At 34.2% G+C, this 21,383-nt stretch overlaps 1 protein-coding gene across 1 annotated transcript; it reads left to right on the top strand.

The window, feature by feature from the left end:
• The first annotated feature begins 15,219 nt into the window (after window positions 1–15,219).
• On the top strand, window positions 15,220–21,129 carry LOC114281426 (AP-1 complex subunit sigma-1). Its single transcript, XM_028223870.2, has 7 exons — window positions 15,220–15,520; window positions 18,238–18,324; window positions 19,349–19,440; window positions 19,534–19,642; window positions 19,741–19,776; window positions 20,626–20,712; window positions 20,823–21,129. The coding sequence occupies exons 1-7, from the start codon at window positions 15,518–15,520 to the stop codon at window positions 20,892–20,894; spliced, it is 486 nt and encodes a 161-aa protein (XP_028079671.1). The 5' UTR covers window positions 15,220–15,517; the 3' UTR covers window positions 20,895–21,129.
• Window positions 21,130–21,383: the final 254 nt, after the last annotated feature.

Genomic DNA, 21,383 nt, shown 5'->3' with positions numbered 1-21,383 from the left:
GTAGAGAGAGAGAGAGAGAGAGATTTTAGTGTGAGAAGCTCTCAAACTTGCCAAAATGTTCTAACCCCCTAAAACAAGAGATATGGCTTCAAAATATAGCCAAAAGAGAGCTTGGTCAAAATATCTGAGCTGGGGGCTTGTGCATAATAGCTGGAGGGAAAATATCTGTAAAATATCTGATTTTTGACATTGTTGGCCAGCCGGCCATCACTGGTGGCCGGCACTGCATCATCCATGGCCGGCACCCTTCACCAGTGGCCGACAAAGAAAATCTGCTCTGTAGGTCCAACTTCAAGTGGGCATATCTCATTCATCTGGACTCCTTTTTAGGTCATTCTTGTGTCCAAATTGAAGCCCCGGAAGTAAGATTTCCAATGGTGGTAGCCTTGCATCAAAATTCCTACTGTGAAAAAAGTTATGCCTGTTTTGGTGAAGCCGCTCAGTTTCGATCCTACCCGGATTCATGCTGAACTTCTCCCAAACTAGTTTTCTTCTCTCCTCTCCCATTTTCTTCAACTCCAAACCCCTAAACAAGGTATTTTGAAAGATTTTTCAAAGATTTCATCTCTTTTTCATTCATTTCCACTTTGTCCTTACTCGGTTTACCGAAAAGCGTAGCATTTAATAAAATGTGAGCGTCGAAACATCGCAGAAGAATTTTCAAAAATATTTTGAAATAGAGGGTTTCAAGGTCTCAAAATCTTTTGATCAAGATAGTTTTGGTCCCAAAAGGGGTATGAAGTTGGGATTTGACTCTCTCATTGCCAAAGAAATTGACCCTTTTCACTGCACATCTTCATCACCGAGTAAACTATCAGTAGCGCCCAAGTCTTAAGGGCGGTCAAAAATGGGGTGTCTACAAGAACACTTCAAATAACTTCTCTATTTCAAGTAATCATGTCTCCGCTTTCAACGGTTCACTACCACCCAAGAAAGTTGGCGGTTTCATCTTCATGATTTTTTGCGTTAGGTTGATGATGTCATCATTATCCAACTCAACTTGGACCGGAGGAGGCATCGATTGTTGTCTTTGTTGCTGTGTTATTGCTTTAGTTAGAGCGGTAATCATTTGTTTCATTCAGCTCATGCGAGCCTCTGAGGATTCACTTACATCATTACTTCTTGCATTCTCCATTAGCTATAGGTAAACAAAACAATAATAAACATAGACGAGTAATCCCTTCTCAGAATATTCAGTTTCAGTTCATTTGTTTCATTTATGTGAGGTCAAGTTGAATTCATGTTCAGATCCAGTTGTCATAGTAATCAACTCATACACTCACACATGCACATGAAATGTCCCTATTTCTTTTCTAGGACACCCTATAGCTCATATAGACTCGTGTGTGCGGTATATCACGTGCTCTGATACCACTCTGTCATGACTCAAATCCACCCGTATAGGTTTAACGTCGTAACCGGCCAATAATCCTTGGATTACCAAAGACCACTTATCAGAATGACATATAATTAAAGGGCTGCGGAAGCAAATATACAAAATATACATAGTCCATAGAGCTATGCAGACATACATGGAATAGAAATTTGAAACTTTATAACATATACACATAAGATGTCATGTCTACATAAGTCTCACAACACCGTGCAAACATCATCAAAAGGGACTTAGCCCAATATACAGATAAACGAAACATAAACATTCTTAGCATGGTACACAAAGTAACTCTTGACATGGTCCACAAAACTTGACTTCTATACATGGGAACCTCCCCAGGAGGCACGGTGGGTGGCTTAACAAAACAGATCTTAGGCCTTCAATTTTGGGCCTAATCACACGCTTGGTCACCAACATACATAAATAATACAGTGAGCTGGAGCCTAGTGAATAATAACGAGTAAAGAGTTTAAATGAAAGATGTCCATCACAAAGTCAGAAATCAGAATTTATATTAGAAACAAATTTATATACATATTCTTGTTCAAACTGCATACAGAGATCAGAGTTCATGCTCCAGCATACATGGTACATCCATTAGCATTATCATGCTTGTCAATTCCATAAGGAACCTCCAATACCGGGAAACTTGTAACATACTTGAGCCACGGTATTATTACTCCCGGGAAAGGGCCTTGAGACCACGGTATTATTACCCCCAGGCAAGGGCCTTGTGCTAAGGATGCCACGAATACATTTCAGAAACTTGGACAATCATTCATTGTACAAAATATAACATTGCATAAAACAGATCTTAATTCATACCATTCAGAAAATAATTAAAGTTAAATATAGGTTTACTAAGTTATTACTCACAGATTGTCATACAGCTTGATAGCCAACCAATGGATCAATACCTTACGGCGCGTGACCTACATAAACATAACAGATATATGTACTAAAATACACATTTGGATCGTACATAACTTATCTTATTTCGTTCTTAGTGTGTTTCTAGCCTTTATCCTCATTATTATGTCTTAATCTTAGCCTAAGAATGCCTAGGATGCAATGAGAATGCTAAAATGTACTTAGAAACACTTAACAAAATTTGCTGAAAACAGGGGTCCCGATCGAGCGTAACTTCTTTCACTCGAGCGGACAAACAAAATGTGAGTGGTCACTCAAGCGCAACTTCTGTCACTCGTGCGGCCTATAAACTCTACAAAAGTACTAGTTACTTGATTTTTTCGCTCAACACACGCTTAACGGTTGCTCGAGCATGAGACTGGGGTCTTCGCTATGCTCGAGCACAACTCTTGTCGCTCGAGCGGTCTACAAAACGTGAAAACTTTTGGGAGCTTTCATTTCATGCTCAAGCGAACTTCTGATCGCTCGAGCGGAGATACAAAAACAAAGGTGCCCGCTCAAGCGTAGGATCTATAGCTCGAGCGGAGAGGTTGAATTGTGGGATTTCCAAATTCACCTCCATGCTGCAAAACCTAAATTCAAAGTCTCAAAATGCAACTTTTGGCCCCAAAACTTGAAAAAAATTAGTAAACTAATAAAACATGGTGAATTCAAAATCATGTCACAAAATTAAGCCCAAAAGCGTTGTCAATTGTTCAAAACTCAACATTGAAATTGTGAAAACATATCATTACATATCATGCATGTAAAGGTGCAAGTTCAAAGCTTTCAAAACATGATCGAATGAGGTGTCTAACTCAAAAACATGTTGAATTCTTAGAAGAAGATCAAAGTAAGGACATGCAAGCGGAAATTCTTTGAAAACAACCTTAAATTGTGATGAAATGAGCATGCATGCATGCTATGGTTCAATTCTCTTCAATTCTAACTCAATTCTTGTATCAACCAACTTAATTCTTTAGAGTTCATGTCCTACACATCATAATTGTACAATCTAAGGATTGAATTCCTATCTAGGCTTGTCAATGATGCTCTAGATGATCAATTGTTTGAAGTTCCATGCCAAAATCTCTAAGTTCTATAGCAATCTTTTTAATTTGAGTTCAAACTCCTCTTCTCTCTCTCTCTCTCCCTCCCATATTTTGGTGTCTCAGGATGAAGAAGTGAGAGTGTGTATGTGTGAGTGTCTAGTCATATAAGCCCTAAATAGCCTTGATTAAGAGTGAACTAATTAGACTTTAATTAGTCCAAGCAATGACCATTAATTAATTCGCATTAATTCATTCTGAATCGAATTTTAATTAAACCTATCATAATGTTCTAAAAATTCCAACTAACACATATACCAAGTCAATTTCGTGATCGGATGCCGATAAGGCCTTCAATTCACAGTACAAAACAGAAACAGAAACAGATATTCCTATGATAGACAGATAGAAACTCATATAGAACATAACACATGGAATTAACTCAAGCTTTCATCTTAATTACTTGTTAGGCATAATTAATCTTGGTTAATCAGCTAATAATAGGTCAGGATTGTTTCACATTTTGTTATAAAAATGTTAAGAGCCTACAAAAGAATAATAATTTGGGTAAATTACACTAATATTTTTTTGAGATTTAAAATTTATATATTGAGTAACATAAGTTTTATATAATTGTAGTAATTTTTTAAAAAGAATAATTCTTAAAACATTTGTTCAAGTTTTTATTAAAAATTTGTTAGTTGTATACATAAAAAAAAATAAAAATGATATGATCATCTCTCAAAAATTAGAATACATATTTTATCTTTATTTATCTATGTCTACACATAATTTGTATTAATTTTGAGCATGACTAAAAAGATATGTTGTGATAACCCTGTTCCGTACTATGCTAATTGGTCCTTATTATGAATATGATTATGTGTTTGATATATTTATGTGTACCATTTATGTGAAAATATGTGATTTTGAATTTCTATCTGTTCACCGTAGGAATATCTGTTTGATTATCTGCTTTGAAAATTAAATTGAAGGCCTTATCGGCCACGAAACCCGAAATTGACTACGCCATTGTGATTAGCATGATTTTTAGAGCCTACGGTGAAATTTGATTGAAAATTGATTCGGATCAGATTAAATTAATTTAATTGATGAATTAGTGCCCAATTTATTTATTATTATTAAATTGATTTAGTGGGACTTGTATAAAAGGGGCAATACACACTCAATTCCTCTCTTTGTTTCATCTTTTGGCTGATTTAGCTCTCTAGAGGGGGAGAGACCCGAAATTAGGGAGAGAGAGGGGAGAAAATCTATATTTTGGTCTTGAAGCTTGGAAGTCTTGAAGTTAAACTCAAGAATTAACTATAGATTGGGAAGATTGGGCTTCTAGGTAAGCAATTGATTTTGAATTCATGAGTTTAATGTGTAATATTGTGAATTCAAGTTTGATTAATGGCCAAGAACATGAATTAGTTTGATTATAAGGAAATTGAGTTGCATTTGTTGAATTTAAAGTCAATAGATGCATGCATGTAGGAAATTACTATGAATTTCCATATTTGAGCACAATGTGTATGATCCATGTTGGGTTTTTGGTTTAAGTCCATGTATTTGATCATCTCTTCACCAATTAAGTTGAGGATATTGTGTATATTTCACATGCAAGTGCAAATCATGGGAGTTTGAGTCTTGCATGTTTGAATCTAGTGTGTTGGTGATGAGTTTAAGTTAATTTGAGACATGTATGTGATTAAATTGTGAAATTGAGCTTCATTGTGTTGTAATTTGGTGTTTATACCATGTTAGGATATGTATATGTGAAGTTTGAGCCAAAATCATGCATTTGGAACCTTTGAACATCAAATTGAAGCTCAAGAACATGTTCTGGATTTTCCAGAATTTTGATGTCCGCTCAAGCGGGGAAACCGCCGCTCGAGTGTGAAATTCGTGTTCCCAGTATTTTCTAAAGACATGGTGTCTGCTCGAGCAGGGAGCCATGTAGAGAGGCCTTCCGCTCGAGTGCCAGAGTTGGCGATCGAGCGTAAATTTGACATATCCAGCACTTTTGCAGACCTCGTGGGTCCGCTCGAGCGAGGAAGTCCACGCTCGAGCGGGGACCCTGTTTTCTGAAATTTTGAAAATGCATTCTGTGTTCCGTTTTCCATTCTCTTTCACTTGCAAGCACTCTTAGGCATACATTGAGCATTATAAATGAGTTAAAGAGATAAGAATGAAGCCTAAAGAGGAATATGTGGATTTAAGAACGGATTGAATTGTTTGTGACCCTTTTGTGTTCATGGAATGTGTAGCGTCGAGCTCCAAGGAAAACCAACCAACCGATCACTATGAGGCCCCTGACTTTTTTTTGTAAACCTTGTTAGGTCCCTAAATTTTGAATTATAATAAAGCCCTTAGTTCGTCGATTAATCGCAAATTAAGCCCTAGGACTGAAAACGCATCACGGGCGAATCCATACAAACCCTAATCGATCCTGGAAGCTTAGAAATCACTTCTAACACTTTAATATTAACTACTTAACTCTCAAATTTTAGATTAATCGCTCTAAACCTTAACTTTCAATTTTTACAGTCATCGTTCGGTTATTTACCTTTAAATTCAAAGCAAGATAATACAAACTGAATTATTTTATACTTGAAATAGATACTTTAATTGAACCCAAGCCCGCACATTTTTATTAAATCACAAATTGACCCCAAACAAGTACTATTATATATTTATATATATACACTTTTACCCAAAAATCTTTTTTAATAATATATTTTACAATTTTCAAGATTTGTACAAAATATATATATATATATATATATATAACATGTCCATCAATTCACCATCACATGGCTAGCCATCATATCCCCCTAAACTATAATCATTGTACTTTAAAATCTCTTGAAATCTTGGAGCAATAATGACTTTGGTACCTATAAAGATTTGCTATATATATGTGTGTACTTCTAACTAGAAGATATTTACACTAGTTCTAGACCTAACTAGATCATAATTAAATACATCATTAAGGTTCTAATCCTCCTCATTTCATTACATTTAATGTGAAGCCCTGAAAAAATATATTTTCTTTAAAAAAAAAAAAAAAAAAAAACCCTTACATTTGAATTATTTCCTTAAAGCCCCTCAGTTTCTTAAACTATTTCGAATCTTGCCAGATAGCATTTTTAATTTTTATCGGAACAGGAATTACACTAGCCGGATTAGGTTCCCTAACCTAATTTAATTTAATTCTGCATAAGTAAGGTTCCAATACATGAGTTTAATTCCAAGCCCTCACTTCTTTATTTAAATTCTAAATTTACCCCAAACTAGTACTTGTACCTTGTACCTTGTACCTTGGTATACCATCAATCTTGCAATATATATATAGGTATATATACACCTTGAGGGATGTGCCTAGGACCAAAATTAATTAAAATAACAACCCATCACACTTCCCCAAGACTATGATTAAGATATTCTAGGAAATCCAAACCTAGTGACCTAGACCTAGGTTGCAAATCTCAAAACTAGTTACCTTTCAACTAAAGATCAACTAATTGATGCCAAAACCTATGATTTAGCACCTTAGTTACTCCTATCCCATTTGACACCAACCAAAATCCTAGCTTTCCCATCAATTTTCAACTAAAGGGCTTTTATGTCCTTTTACACCAAAATTGCCTATATATATACACCACACCCCCTAGCTTACAAACTCACACAACACACTCACTCACACACACATTTTGGTTAGAGAGAGAGAGGAGAGCAAGGAAGAGGAGTCTAGAGGAGGAGAGGGAAGAAGAAGAGATTTTCATGTGCAAAGTTAAAAGGTAAGCCACCAACACAACCTTCTCTTCATTTTCTTTTCTAATGCATGTCCTTTTAAAGATTTTAAGTGATGTTTCAGATCTGTTATTATCATGTTCTTATGTTAAAAAATATCAAGATTTGAGTATTGTTTCCATCTCTCTTGTATTTTCCTCATTTTGGTACAAACCATCTTCTTTTTGTACAAATCTCTCAACTTTTCAAGGGTACTCTTTCAAACAAATTTTCTGAGTTAAACATGTGATAGTTAGCATATTTTCTTCACAAAATAAATGAAACTTTCCTATGGTGGAACCTTCGTTTTTATAAATTTCCTTGTTTCGGGCATTCTACCTTAAAACCTGTTTTTTTAGTCAACTTTCAAAAATTCCAGAAAAATGTAAAAAAATATTCTGAACCTATATTTTATGTCAAAACCTTCCTTAAGGAGCTAGCTTTCAACTAAAATTGGTTTCATCGAAAAACATTGAGTGATTTGCAAGAAAATCAAGTTTTCGTAACAGTCGACAGATCTGGGCAGATTCTAGACAGATTCTGGAATAGTGCTGGACTATTTTCTAAATAACTTAAAATCGGGAAAAGCAATCCCATTTTCGAAAGATGTTCTAGGAACTAGATCAAATTCTCTACGAACCATAAGGAAAACCAAGTCCGGTGGATGAACCTAAGTAGTCCTTCCACATTAACCTTCATGTGATGTAAATCTGGAAATTTGTTATGTTTGGATGTTTTATACCCTTGTATTCATGAAAATGTCTAATGGCCTATTATCATATCTTGGCATAATGTTGTATGGGTATGTTATGTTAATTATCTTCTTATCTTGAGGAGGCATGCTTATGTGAATTTTATTTTATCGTTTAGTTGAACTAACCTTGACTTAAAACACTTAATTCAATGGGAAACCTAATTGGGAGGGTATTGGGTTTTCGAGCACTTGATAAATGAAAAGATGAGAATAAGTGTCATATGGATTGTTGGGATGCGTTCCCTATTTGAAGTTAAAGTCTTGCGCAAGTGGTTTTCAGAACCCTTGAACGGAGCGGTTGTATTCGGACCCTAGGTGGTTTGGTGTGAGGAGGGATTCGGGCAAGGCCCTATTTCACCGTCTCTTTTGAGGCCCTGCGGTTGGCGCTACGCGGTATATAACCGTTGGTAGGCATCCGAGGTTAGTTCTGTAACAAAGCAGCAAAAGAGGGGGCATACCGAATAATCCGCATCCGATTCTTGTGGTTGGGAGGACGGAATCTCTTTGGGGGATTTCTAGTTTACTGACATCTAACTTAACCATTTAATTATTTAATTATTTATTTATTGGAGTATCATGCCTTACTACTTGATGTTATATTTTGTGATTGTGTATTGGACTGGGAAAAATGAGTGGGGTGTGTGTGTGTGTTTACTGGGCATTCAAAGCTCACGGCGTATCATGCTAGGTGACGAAGAGGAACTCATAGCTGGAGATGTCGAACCTGAAACATTTGAAGACTTTGGTTTATCCTAGAAAAAAAAGGTAGGAGTTCTTTTTGGATATTTTGTAAGACTCATGCGAAGATTTAAACTTTCTTTTGGGGTGTAATGTAATGGAACGAACTTTTGTAATAAAGGATATTCATGGCTATTATGTTCTATATATTTATATGTATGAACCTTATCGTTGCTTATGAGACCTTGTGTCAATACCTTTTAAGATCTGTCAAAAGCGTAGTACGCTGCCTAAGAAAGCTGGACTTAGAAGGGAGGCTATTTTGACTCCTCCGGCGATCTGGGATCTTACTTGGCTATTGACCATAGGACTCATTAGTGACTCTCCCTTGTCTGCAACCAATAGCATAGAATCGGGGCGTCACAATCACTGTGAGTAATATCTTAACAAAGATATCTGAAATATGTTGTTGTCCAAATTACTTACTTCTATGTAAGTTTTATAAGTTCGTTGATTCGATTGGTGGACAATGTTGCTATGCCAAATGAATAGGGCAGAGGCCAGTTTGATTTGAATGATAGAGTGAATGGGCCAGAGGCCGTTTTGACAAGAATGAATGGATGGGCCAGAGGCCATTTTGACAAGAATGAATGGATGGGCCAGAGGCCGTTTTGACAAGCATGAATGGATGGGCCAGAGGCCGTTTTGACACGAATGAATGAATGGGCCAGAGGCCGTTTTGACAAGAATGAATTGATGGGCCAGAGGCCGTTTTGACATGAATGAATGGGCCAAAGGCCGTTTTGACACGAATAAATGAATGGGCCAGAGGCCGTTTTGACATGAATAAATGAATGGGCCAAAGGCCAGTTTGATACGAATAAATGAATGGGCCAAAGGTCAGTTTGACATAAATAAAAATATGAATTGGGCCCAAGGCCGTTTGAAGCATGTTGTTCTACATACCGTTTGTATAACTCCTTTTTCTGATATTATTCACTAGGCTTTCACTCACGTCCATTCATGTGTTTGTAGGTGAGCCAAGAGAAGTCCAAACCCAGCCCCAGTGAAGTCTGTGAGAAACAACAAAGGTTTTGAAGAGTCAGCCCTTGCGTCTCATGCACGAGACCCGTCTTCGCCTTTTTGTCATTTTGTTTTATTTTGGTAATGTGGGCGAAGTCTGTGAATATGTTGTATACAGTTTTCTTGGGTTGACTTAGACTTATATGATCTTGTATGTACAGAACCTTGTGTAGTACACATTTTGCTGTGAGTAATATGCATGTGTATGGTATGTTATGATGTGCCATGTAAGCACAGCTCTATGGACAAAGTTTAAAACTGCTTCCGTTTGGCCCCCATTAACTCTGTTAACATACATTTGGTTTGGTTTGAGGCCGTAGGTAATCTCATGATTACTGGCCGGTTATGTCCTCAACCCACGGGGGCGGGTTTGGGTCATGACATATGTAATTTTGAATATATATATATATAACAAGCATCAAAGTTTTAGTATAAATATTTTAAAAGAGATAACAATATTTTTTCATGGATATAAGGTCATCTCCAATCTAGACTTGTATCTTTTTATCAAATTTAAATTTGATAAAAATTTAGTGAAAACGATGCTCTAATAATTTCATCAAATTAATATCAAACGAAGGAAAAAGTATATTTTTCATCAAATTAAGAGAGCGTTTAGCCTTTCGTCAAATTTTATAGATAACCATTGGTGGACGACTGGCCGGATAATTGAATTTTGGCCTTATGGACCAAAAATTTACTTTACGCCGGACGACTAAGCTGGATTTGATGAAAACCTTAGTTCATTAGAGTGCATCATATCAAACTTTTTATCAAATTTTATGAACGATTAGAGATATTCGATCTAAATAATTATTGATGAAAATAAAACTAAATGTCATATAAATTAAAATAAAATAAAAAATCTAATACAATATTGTCAAAATTATAAAACTTTTTCTATTTTGTTCAATTAGCGTAATTTTCCTAAGAGTGCTGCTATTAGCACTCTATAAATTATTTTGGAACCCCTGATTTTTAGTTTTTTTGTTACAATAATAACCTCAAATAAAATTACTACAAAAGATATCATTAATTTTGGAATGCTCTATCTCACAATTAAACCTACACATCCACTATATCATAAATTAAGGTTTATGAGAGCCCGTACCCCCATCACCACCCATCCATCTTCCCCAAATCCCAACTTCAAAATCTATCCAACCTCAAAATCTTGAAAACCCTTTGGCGGCAATATTCCGACAGTAACGATGGCAACCATGTGACGATCTAGACTTGTTAATCGTGACTTTAATTAATCAATTAATTATGCGTTAATGCTAATTGAACTAAGTGCCAAGTAATTTAATTTGTGCACATCTGTGTAAATTGGAAAATTGTTTGTTAAGGTTACAACTTTGAAACTGAAATCGACAATCTTATCAGGTGCACAAATTGAAATTGAGTACATGGATGGGCTTATGGGAATTTTTAGAGCCATTTGAGAAATTTAATTGAAAATTGATTCAGTTTACTGAAATTATCTGTCATTGAGTGATTGAATTGAGCCTTAATTGGAACTATTAATTATGTTCCTGCATGTTAATTATGTGGTTAAGTGTTATTGATTGTTATGAGATTTATTAAATTGTATTGCTTGAACAGATAGGTTAGAATGAAAATTAAACCTGTCTGATTTGCTAATTTTAACAAGTTAGAATTAAATAGTTGGATAGAAATTAGAGCCTAATTCACCTTAGTATATTTTAATTTAGTGTAATTAAGATTATAAGATGATGAGATTAATTTAATTTGAGTCAAATTGATTTTAATTAATTTCTTTAGTCTAATTAATTTGAGTTTAATGGTTTTTACTCATCAAAGAATATAAAAAAATAGACCTAGTGGATCTTGTTGGGTAGCCTTAAACTATACACGTAGAGAGAGAGGGAGTAAAGACTTGGTGAGGCAACTCAACATAGAGAAGGAAGAGAAGAAAAAGAAAGTGAAGAAAAGAACACCCAGAGAAAGAAGAAAATTAAAGGAAAAGTACGATTTCAACTCAATTCTCTAACTCTAGGTAAGAATTCCTTGCTTGTATCTCACCAATTTGAATAATCACATTCATATTTATGGAATTCTAGATTATTTAAGAAGAATATAACCTTGATGAGGTGAATTAAACTTGATTGTAAGAGATGTTGATATAAATGGAAAATGTATACATGCATGTCAAGATTTTTAAATATTCATGACCATACATTCATTCTCTTGTATGGATTCATAAAATGAAGTAATTTCCCATGAGAGCTGAGGATTTTAAGCTTTAAGGATGCAAGTTTTAAGATTACACATTTCAATTCATGGAATAAATATTAGAGTTGGGTCTATATAATTATAAAATGAGGAATTAGAAGAATACAAGCTTAAAACTCAACATGCATGGCATAATTTTAGTTCAAACACGTATTAGTTTGCATGATCCTTACATGCATGTCATGTTTTCAAGAATCCATGAACAAAACAATCGTTTTCTAAACTTATTTTCAAACATGATTCATAAAGTTTGAGAAGAGATTAAACATGAATTAGAGCTTGGGTTCAAGAAAATAGATGTTTCATGAAATTGAGTTTCAAAAATGGAAGAATGAGTTTAATTTGATATTTAGAGCCTTATAAAAATTCAATTAAAAATCTGATTTAGGTTTGTAAAATTAGATGTAGTCATATTAAGCCTCAATTGAGAATTAATTAAATTCAATTGAAATTGAGTTAGGCTTAAGATTATGGAAATAAATGTGAAGATTAATTATTTGGGCCTTGATTTGCTTGAAAATGGAGGCGAAATTGCAAAACGTACATATTTATGAGTTTCTAATTTAGTAATTTAAACATGATTGAATAATTGTAATTTGATGTGTATGAGCCTAATTTATGTTTGATTGTGTAATTAGTGAACTTAATAAGGGTTGGTATATGATTAGATTATTTATATTTAATTAGTTTGGTTAATACATAGCTAAACATATTTTAATTGGAGGTTAATAATCTAATTTATTCCTAATACTAGTCATCCATATTTAAAAAGGAATGGAAGAAAAATAAATAGGAATAACCAAATGAAAAAAAAAGAATCAAATGAGAGAAAACGAATAGAGATCAAACGATCGAATTGAATATAATTGTCAGAGTGTAATCGTAATTGTGTTGTGCTTGACTTTATTTGTTTAGGTCAGACGCCGAACCATTAGTACGTGTACCGAGGAGCCTACTGTGAGTAACAATGTTGTAAAGATATGTTCAAATTGTATTTATTTTCTAAATGATAAATTATATTGTTTTTAAATGGTTACTTTTTATCGATTGAATGATGATACTCTTTTGAATTGTATTCGTGGCATCCATAGCGTATTGTTATTGTTATTGTTATTGTTATTGATATTGATATCGCTATTGTTACAGAGATCTCTGTCAATTCCAAATCTTAGAACTATTGTTATTGTATAATGGCCATCAATTGATTGTTCGGTCTTTTGAGACCTAGTGTATTGTTTCTATTGGATGTACCACTTATGACCTATATGAATATGATGGATCGAATTGAATGATTGATTGACAAATGATATTGGTTGAAAATGTTCTAATGCTAATCGATTGTTTCAAAGACTGTAACGATATCATTCTTAACCTCTTTACACATCTGTTGTTCACTGGGCTCTAACTCACTGTTTATTATATATATGTAGGTGATTGAGCACCGGATCAAAGCTAGTGGTGTCGACCAGAACCCTTATTTTGTCAAGCCATCATTGGTCAAGTGAAATGAATGTTTTATGACTTTTGTTAATACTGTTTTCGATAATGGGATTTAATTCCTTACATTGTGTTTTGTCTTGTATATATGAGCTTTATAGACACAAGTGTTCGTGTATATAACTATGTATATGAAAGTTTATTTCCATTCAGGTCCTCACAGCTCGTTGGACGATGTATATTATTATTTATTGGCTTCCGCCAGCCCCTTTATATTGTATTATTGTCATTATTGTTAAACAGGCCTTTGGTAATCACGGATTACTAGCCGGTTGCAACCCTAAACCTATAGGAGCGGGTTTGGGTCGTGACAAACCATTTGATTACCTATACTTTTCCGGTAATGACAATGAGTTAAAATTTTTCTGGCAACTACAACTCCATAAAACGAGAGGAGTACAACAATAAAAACTTAGAGAAGCTTCATAGCATTGATGTTGCTCTTAGGTCAGAGGAGATTGGCCTTGTAAGAGTAAGTTTCTTGAAAAAAAATGACAAAAATAATAAAATCTGTTCGTCATTTTTTCAAGACTGAACTCTCGAACGTATGACCAAAATTCAGGAACATAGGCCCGGACATTGTTTATTTGTTTACAAACAGGTAACCAATCATTATTCATAGGTTCAGACCTATTTTACTGATCACACTTTCAAACTTAATTTGTATTGTTATTTATTTCAAGATGATGGCGAATTAACAGTTGAAATTCTTAACACTCGCAGAAATTTTATTTTTTCAAGTTCAGGAATACAGGCTCGGATATTATTTTTTTGTTCGGAAACACATTTCCGAACATAACTTATTTGTTCGGGAATACAAGTTCGAACATGAAGGAAACTCGCCATTTTTGGGTACACTATAACTTTGTTTTGTTTATGGCTCTCTCTAAATTCTCACCACACACACACCTACCTACTCACACTACCACAGCCCCAAGACAGAGATAGAGAGAAAAAAGAGAAGATATGTTATGGTAGAAACGGAAGCACATCCAAAGGCTATACCATGTTAAACAAGAGTCGTTGATCAACAAGTCGGCATATTAGATGGCCTAAACAAGATTAAAATCAAAAAATAAAGATCTCTCTCTCTCTGTGTAATAGTTAGTCAAAAGGCTATTCCATGTTGTAGCTTATATGGACAATATTCTTCTTCTTCTTTTTCTTGAGTTTTGAAAATGATGATACTCTTCTTATTCTTGGTGGTTTTGTTAGGATTTTTTTGGAAGAGAGTTTTTTTTTTTTGGGTTGGAGATGTGGAATCAAGATCCTCTCTTTAATCTCTCTTTTTGACTCTCTACTAGGTCATTGGGCCAACTTTTGGGTCCAAATTCGATGATCTGAACCATTCACATTTTAAGATTTGTTGAGTATTTTATACCTGTAAAAAATCAAATTGATCAGATATCAAACCGTATGTATTCGGAAAACTATATATTAAATTTTTTTAAAAAATATTTTTTAATTCGATGATCTGAACATGTAATTTCTGATATCCAATCAATTTAATTTTTTACAGGTATGATATACTCAACAAATCTTAAAATATGAACAGTTTAAATTATCGAAATTAGACGTAAAAGTGGGCCCAATAGCTCAGCGAGAGAGTCAAGAAGAGAGATCAAAGTGAGGATCTTGATTCGGGAGTGTGGAGGGTGTGCATTTAATGGACAGAATGTTTAAAGGATAATTTTGATATTATTTTGAAATAATTTTTTAAAAAAAATTTCAAAATTAAAATAAAAAAAAAAAAAAAAAAAAAAAAAAAAGAAGAAGAAGAAGAAGAAGAAGAAGAAGATGTGGAGGTCCAAAATAATTCATCATACCACTCTTGTCTAATGAAAAAATAGAAAAGGTAAATGACCAAAAAGCACAGAATCGAGAGAGAGAGAGAGGAGAATAGAAGGGAAGAGGGAGCTCTGTTGCACCCAAACAGCGAACAAGCGGTGCGATTTAGAGAGGGGGAGAGAGAGAGATAGAGATAGAGAGTGTGGATAGAAGAGAAGGTGTTTTTGCTATTGATTTGATTCGGTTTGTTTGGATCGATTCAAAGATTGATCATCCAGTTATCATCATCTCTGCTTCAAAGCTTCAACCATGGTAAATCCAATCAAATTCTTTTCAGATCTTCTTGTTGATTTCATTTCCCTTTCTTTTCTTGACATATATACGTGTATATAATATGTTTATGTGCGTATATATATTTATGCAGTCGAAATATTGCTCAACAATTCGTAATTATGGGATTTGAGTCTACGTTGCTTCTAATTGTTGGATCTGGAACCTATTTATTTGGTTGTGTTTTCAGTTTTTGTTATCTTTTAAGGAAAACCAATTTCGGGAAAATCTCCCCAAAATAATCCAGTTTTTAGGAACAATAAAAAATTTATTTTAAAATTTCAGAAACTAATTTGGCTTGGAAATGAAATGGTGTTTTCAAATTCATTAATTTTTGTTTTCGAAAATGCAAAAAACTAAAGCACGATAAAAATTTCATTTTTTTAAAAAAATCTTGTGTTCTTAGGGTTGAGATTTCTTTTATGGTAGCAATGTTACATTGGTATTTATCGGCAGTATACCCGAATTTCGTCTGTCTAACCCCGAAATTTTGGGCAATTATGTTGACAACCAATGTTTTAGATCTGTATTTGCTTTTGTGGATGTTAAAAATGAAAACTTAATCCCTCTTGCTTTGTTTAATAACCCCCAATGAATGCCCTTCCCTTCATTCCATCTCCACATATTGGCCAAATGGAGAGGGTGCTGAAGGCAATTGATGTTATCTTGGGAAGGGACCGCAAGAAAGCAAAGAAATATATGGATTTATGATCCATTATGGTGTTTAGTGCCCTGTTTATTGAACAAAAGCTTTTGGACTATGGGTCATCAACATTTTCCGGTGATCTATGATGTATTTGAGTATGATGAGTACAGTTGCATAGGATGGGCTGGGAGAAGTTGAGCGGAAGATTGGTTTTGACTTTGAAACTATTAGCCCCGTGAAACTAATTTGTTTGGATACTGAAAGTCTGTTTGGTTTTTGGGTTTGTTAAGCAGAAAAAAAAAAATGAAATGAAAAGAACGGATGAGGAAAATGAAATAAGAAAAACTAATTCCCTACTTTTATTAGGTATTTCTCAAAAAATCCATTTTTTGGGTTACCCTTAGAAAACTGAACTAGTATTATTAATTTCATTTTCCTTTGATTCCACAAATTTGGGATCCAAAAATAAATAAATAAATAAAAATTTATGCATGTAGGATTCAAATTAGTTTGCCCATAGGTAGCCCAAAGTTTTTTTTTTTTTTTTTTTTTTTTTTATGTGAGCAATATCCATGTACACAAATGAGCCCCTTAAACTTTTCAAAGTCAGCATATAAAACAGTTTTGGATTCTACTTTTTAACTAGTCTTTCATCTAATAGGAATTTTTTTTTTAAATGTTAGCTTGATAAGATGATTTTTTTATCATATAAATGTATGATCTACATAACTCCAATTTTTAATTTTCACAAAAATTTGTTACTGCCAAACAAGTTGCTTAGAATTTTAGATATGATTTGTGAGATGATGATATAACCATATACATGAGATGATCTTTGAATTTTAGATATGCCAAGTGGGAACAATAGATGGCAGTTGCCATTGATCCTTGCTTTCTCAAAGTCTGGATTTCCCTTAAATCTTTACATGCTGAGATGATATAACCAAGCTATAGGTTGCACAGGTTTTATGTTTCTTTTATTTTTTTAAACTGTTACTTTTTAGGCATTGATTCACCCAGGGGGAATGTAAGACAGTAAGAAGACTATCCCTAAAATGTAAATGGACTCTGCTAGAGGAAATTACAAATTTTTGTGAGGTGGACTTTAGTGGAGTTACATATCTCAATGGTCCTATATTTTTATTATACTCTTCTTTGTGAATTGCTGATTTTGCAAATTAATTTGTGAATCACAATACGCTTCAAGTGGTTTGCTAATATGTTATCTTTTGTCTATTGCACTGTATGTTTATACGTACACATCTTTTTTTGTTCTTTTATGTGAAAATTTATAACATCTTTGGAAGTTGAGGCAGAGGTGCATGTCTAGTTGTGCAAGAAATTTTTTTTTTTTAATTTTAATTCTGTGGTACTCTGCCGAGGAAGACTTGCAGGACCTCCTTTTTGTTGATTAATACCAGTCTCATGAGAAATGTATGGCTTCTCGATAAATAATTTTTATTACTAGATTGCTTCCTGTTATACTATTAATGGGAACATTCATTGCCCCTATGATTTCTTGTTTTTAAGTTGTAATTTAGAAAGGAGATGGCTTGCATTTAAGCTTCATATCCTGATAATAGAACTTTCGAAAAACCCTTATTGAAGATGCAAAAGTATATAGTGATCTTTGTGATAAACTTAAAACTTAACCGAAATGAAATGGCTCCTTGTTGTATAAGTGATTGTTTGCACTATGAACAAACTACGTGGAACCAAGTCAGGTTTTCTCATACTGATTATAAATTGCTTTAGCTATATATAGAAATTTCATATTTTTGAAGAAGCGATGTAATATGGGTGAATAGTATGAGGTAGCTTATTATTCATTGACTGTTATGTGCCCCTTGTGACAAAACTGGTTTTGCTCGTTGCTTCTTTCTGAACATAATTCTTACTTGTGGGAAATAACTCGCTATTTTAATGAGATATGTAAAGGGTTAGCTTTCAAATAGAATCATGTCTTTGCTAGAATAATATAATGGCTTGTGTTTCTATTGCCTATGAACATGACATAATGCTTAGCGGCTCTATGCTTTTGCACATGTTCCAGATTCACTTTGTGCTTCTCATTAGCCGACAAGGAAAGGTGAGGTTGACAAAGTGGTATTCACCTTATACCCAGAAGGAAAGAAATAAGGTAATTTTAATTTTGCTTATATTTCTGATTCCTGGAGGTGCCATGCCAAGTGCATTTTTGGGGGGGAAAAAAAAAGCAATTGAGTGCCCCCCTTCTTCAAGTAATAAAAGATATAGTAATTATTGAAAACCATATTCTATACCATGTTTGTTTCAGGGGATTAGGGAGGGAGATTGGACTAAAAAATATGTGGGGCCCCAAATGTCCCCCAATCCTCCTTAGTCCCATGTTTGGGTCGCTGGATAAGGGTGGATTGTTTGTCCAGCTGGATAAATAATCCCCCATTTTCATGGGATTATTCATGCCACCCTTGAGATAACTAATCCCCCTTTGGATTATCTTCCTTCCTTAATCTAGTGTTCAAAAATAATCCTCCAATGCTTATCCTATTGTTTATGCCTCTCTAACTAAACATAGTACAATAAATCCTACAACAATGATAGAGACCACTAATTTTAGAGCTCTAAAAAGACCACTAATGACATGACACTCAATAAAAAAAGAAAAAAAATACAACACCAAGGCCAAAACATTAAATCATTCATGGTGAGGTCCACTGCCACATCATTAGTGATAGCACTAATTAGTGCTCCCACTCATTTTCCTAAATCCTATGGTACGCATCCAATATCCCATGGCATGAAATAAAACCACTAGGGTCCCACAATATTCTTCTCTCTCCCAATCCTATCCTCTGAAACAAACATAGCCAAAGTGGCTTTGCATTGGGAGAAGATTCATAATGAATTCTTCCATGGCTTAAATGACATGTTATTTTTTGTTCAAGCTTTCTTTTGAAGCAAGCTCACCGTTTATGCAGAACTAAGGCGTTGTCATTGTAAAGATTTAAGGAAATATATTTTAGTCATATATTTGACTATTTTAATTTCGTATGGTTAGCATATCTGAAATTAATTTGCGCAAATATGTCAAATGACAACTTAACCATATATAGCTTTCCTGAATTGATGTGCATTCCATTCATCATTGAAATGTTACAGCAATGGATGTTCAATTTGCACAGGTCGTTCGAGAGCTCAGTGGTTTAATTCTTACACGAGGACCAAAGCTTTGCAACTTTGTGGAGTGGAGGGGTTTTAAAGTTGTTTATAAAAGGTAGCTTTTGATTTCCATTGCCAATTTGATGTTCATGCTTGCAACCATGATTCCATGAGAAAGGGTATTCTGTTAAATTATATATTTTTGCAGATATGCCAGCCTGTATTTTTGCATGTGCATCAATCAGGATGACAATGAATTGGAGATCCTTGAAATTATACACCATTTTGTTGAAATACTTGACCGGTATTTCGGAAGTGTGAGCCTGCTAGACCTTGGAAAATTATAAATAATACTAATTAGGTTTATGCACTATCTTTAATTGATTTTCATGGTACTTTGACTCTGCTTCATCAGGTCTGCGAGCTGGACTTGATCTTCAATTTCCATAAGGTATTTTGTGTTTTATCTGCTTCATGTTTAAATTCTTGATCTCTTTGCTTTGTTGGGGAAGATCATCGTATAATGAAGAAAATTTACCTTTTTTTTTTGGGTTGCTTGGGGCTCCAAATTGAATCGATTACAGTAGGTGGAACTGAATGGTGGAGAAGGATGGATTCATTTTGTTGGTCCCAATAAGTTAGGGTTTTCTTTGCTTCTATTTGTGTGTGTGTTGTATTTGATATTGGACACAAAAATTGTGTATTGGTTAAGACAGGCAATCCATTAGGGTCTCTGTAGTCTGAGAAGTCAAGCAATTGATTAAGACAAGTTAATTTTTTAGATCTCTCTCTCTCTCTCTCTCTCTCTCTCTCTCTCTTTCTGATCAGCTACAGAAAGAGATTTCATTAATTAGAAAAAGGGAAACAAAAAGAGGACAAGAAGTCCTCTACAATGAAAAAACGAAATGAACAAAAAAACATCTAAAATGAGACTTCTTCAGCACTTTGTTAGTGAACCTTCTTCAGCAATAAAATGAGCCTTTTTCCCCCTACAAGCCAATTTGCAAGTCTTTGCCTGAATCAAAAAGAAAAGGAGTACCCTTTTTTTTTTTTGGTAAACCAATTATAGTAGCTTTTCTCATTTTGTTCTCAATGGTTTTTGTATGACTTTTTATTCAACCTCGGCCTTTGTTGGAAAATCAGATGAAAAAGTTTAAAGCAAAATAATCCTTTGAAGGTGAATTGTCATTTGTAGTCTACATGTCAACTTTTGGTAGTGTAGAGTTACCATCTGTGGTTTGTGATTATACTTGATTGCTCTATAGTTGTTGAAAAGTATCTGATAGAAAAAAGTTGGCAGGCTTATTATATATTGGATGAGCTTTTAATTGCTGGGGAACTTCAGGAGTCTAGCAAGAAAACAGTAGCACGTCTGATTGCTGCACAGGTATTAGATTTCGAGATTATCTGGCCTTAATGTTTCTTCATATTTGTGAATTGTGGTGCGCTTTGCCTCACATGATTTTGCGATTATCTTAGTTTATGCTTGGTTTGTAGGATTCTTTAGTGGAGGCTGCTAAAGAGCAGGCTAGTTCAATTAGCAATATGATCGCACAGGCAACCAAATGAGAGTACAGTAAAAGTTGTGCTTATGTTTTGCATGGATTTGCAGTCCAGAGTCGTCGTCGTTGTCTAGTTGTGCTCAATGTTTGTCATGGATGATTTTTAATTTTTTCCATTGGTGGTTTTGTGTGTTCAGGATATTTTCTATTTTTGTGATTCTATGGGGCTCTGCAAAACTGCATATTATACCCGCGCTTTTAGTTTGTGTCCATTCTTGATATTATGCTTTTTTGACATCCTATAACTTCTCTTGGTATTTTGTTGTCAATCTATGACTTCTTCATCTCTAGTCAAAAAGATCCATCATTGATTCATGGTTATAAGGGTAAATTACACTAACACCTCTGCTCATATAAAATGTAACAACTCTTAAAAGAAAGAAAAATAAAAGAAATTACGTTTAAAAAAAAAAGTATAGCAAAAGAAAGAGGAAAAAATAAAAAAATAAAAGTAAGGGAGTGTATGAGTTCAATATTTTTATTCTGTCTAAATAAT

This window comes from Camellia sinensis, chromosome 6, assembly GCF_055761805.1.
Source record: "Camellia sinensis isolate YWXY chromosome 6, ASM5576180v1, whole genome shotgun sequence".
Lineage (NCBI taxonomy): Eukaryota > Viridiplantae > Streptophyta > Magnoliopsida > Ericales > Theaceae > Camellia > Camellia sinensis.
The sequence above is the reverse complement of the archived record's forward strand: the minus strand, read 5'-3'. Positions and strand labels throughout refer to the sequence as shown.

Coding starts and splice junctions, on each gene's coding strand:
- LOC114281426 (XM_028223870.2), top strand. Junction 18,325..19,348: donor CCCAGAAGGAAAGAAATAAG/GTAATTTTAATT, acceptor CAATTTGCACAG/GTCGTTCGAGAGCTCAGTGG. Junction 20,713..20,822: donor CACGTCTGATTGCTGCACAG/GTATTAGATTTC, acceptor CTTGGTTTGTAG/GATTCTTTAGTGGAGGCTGC.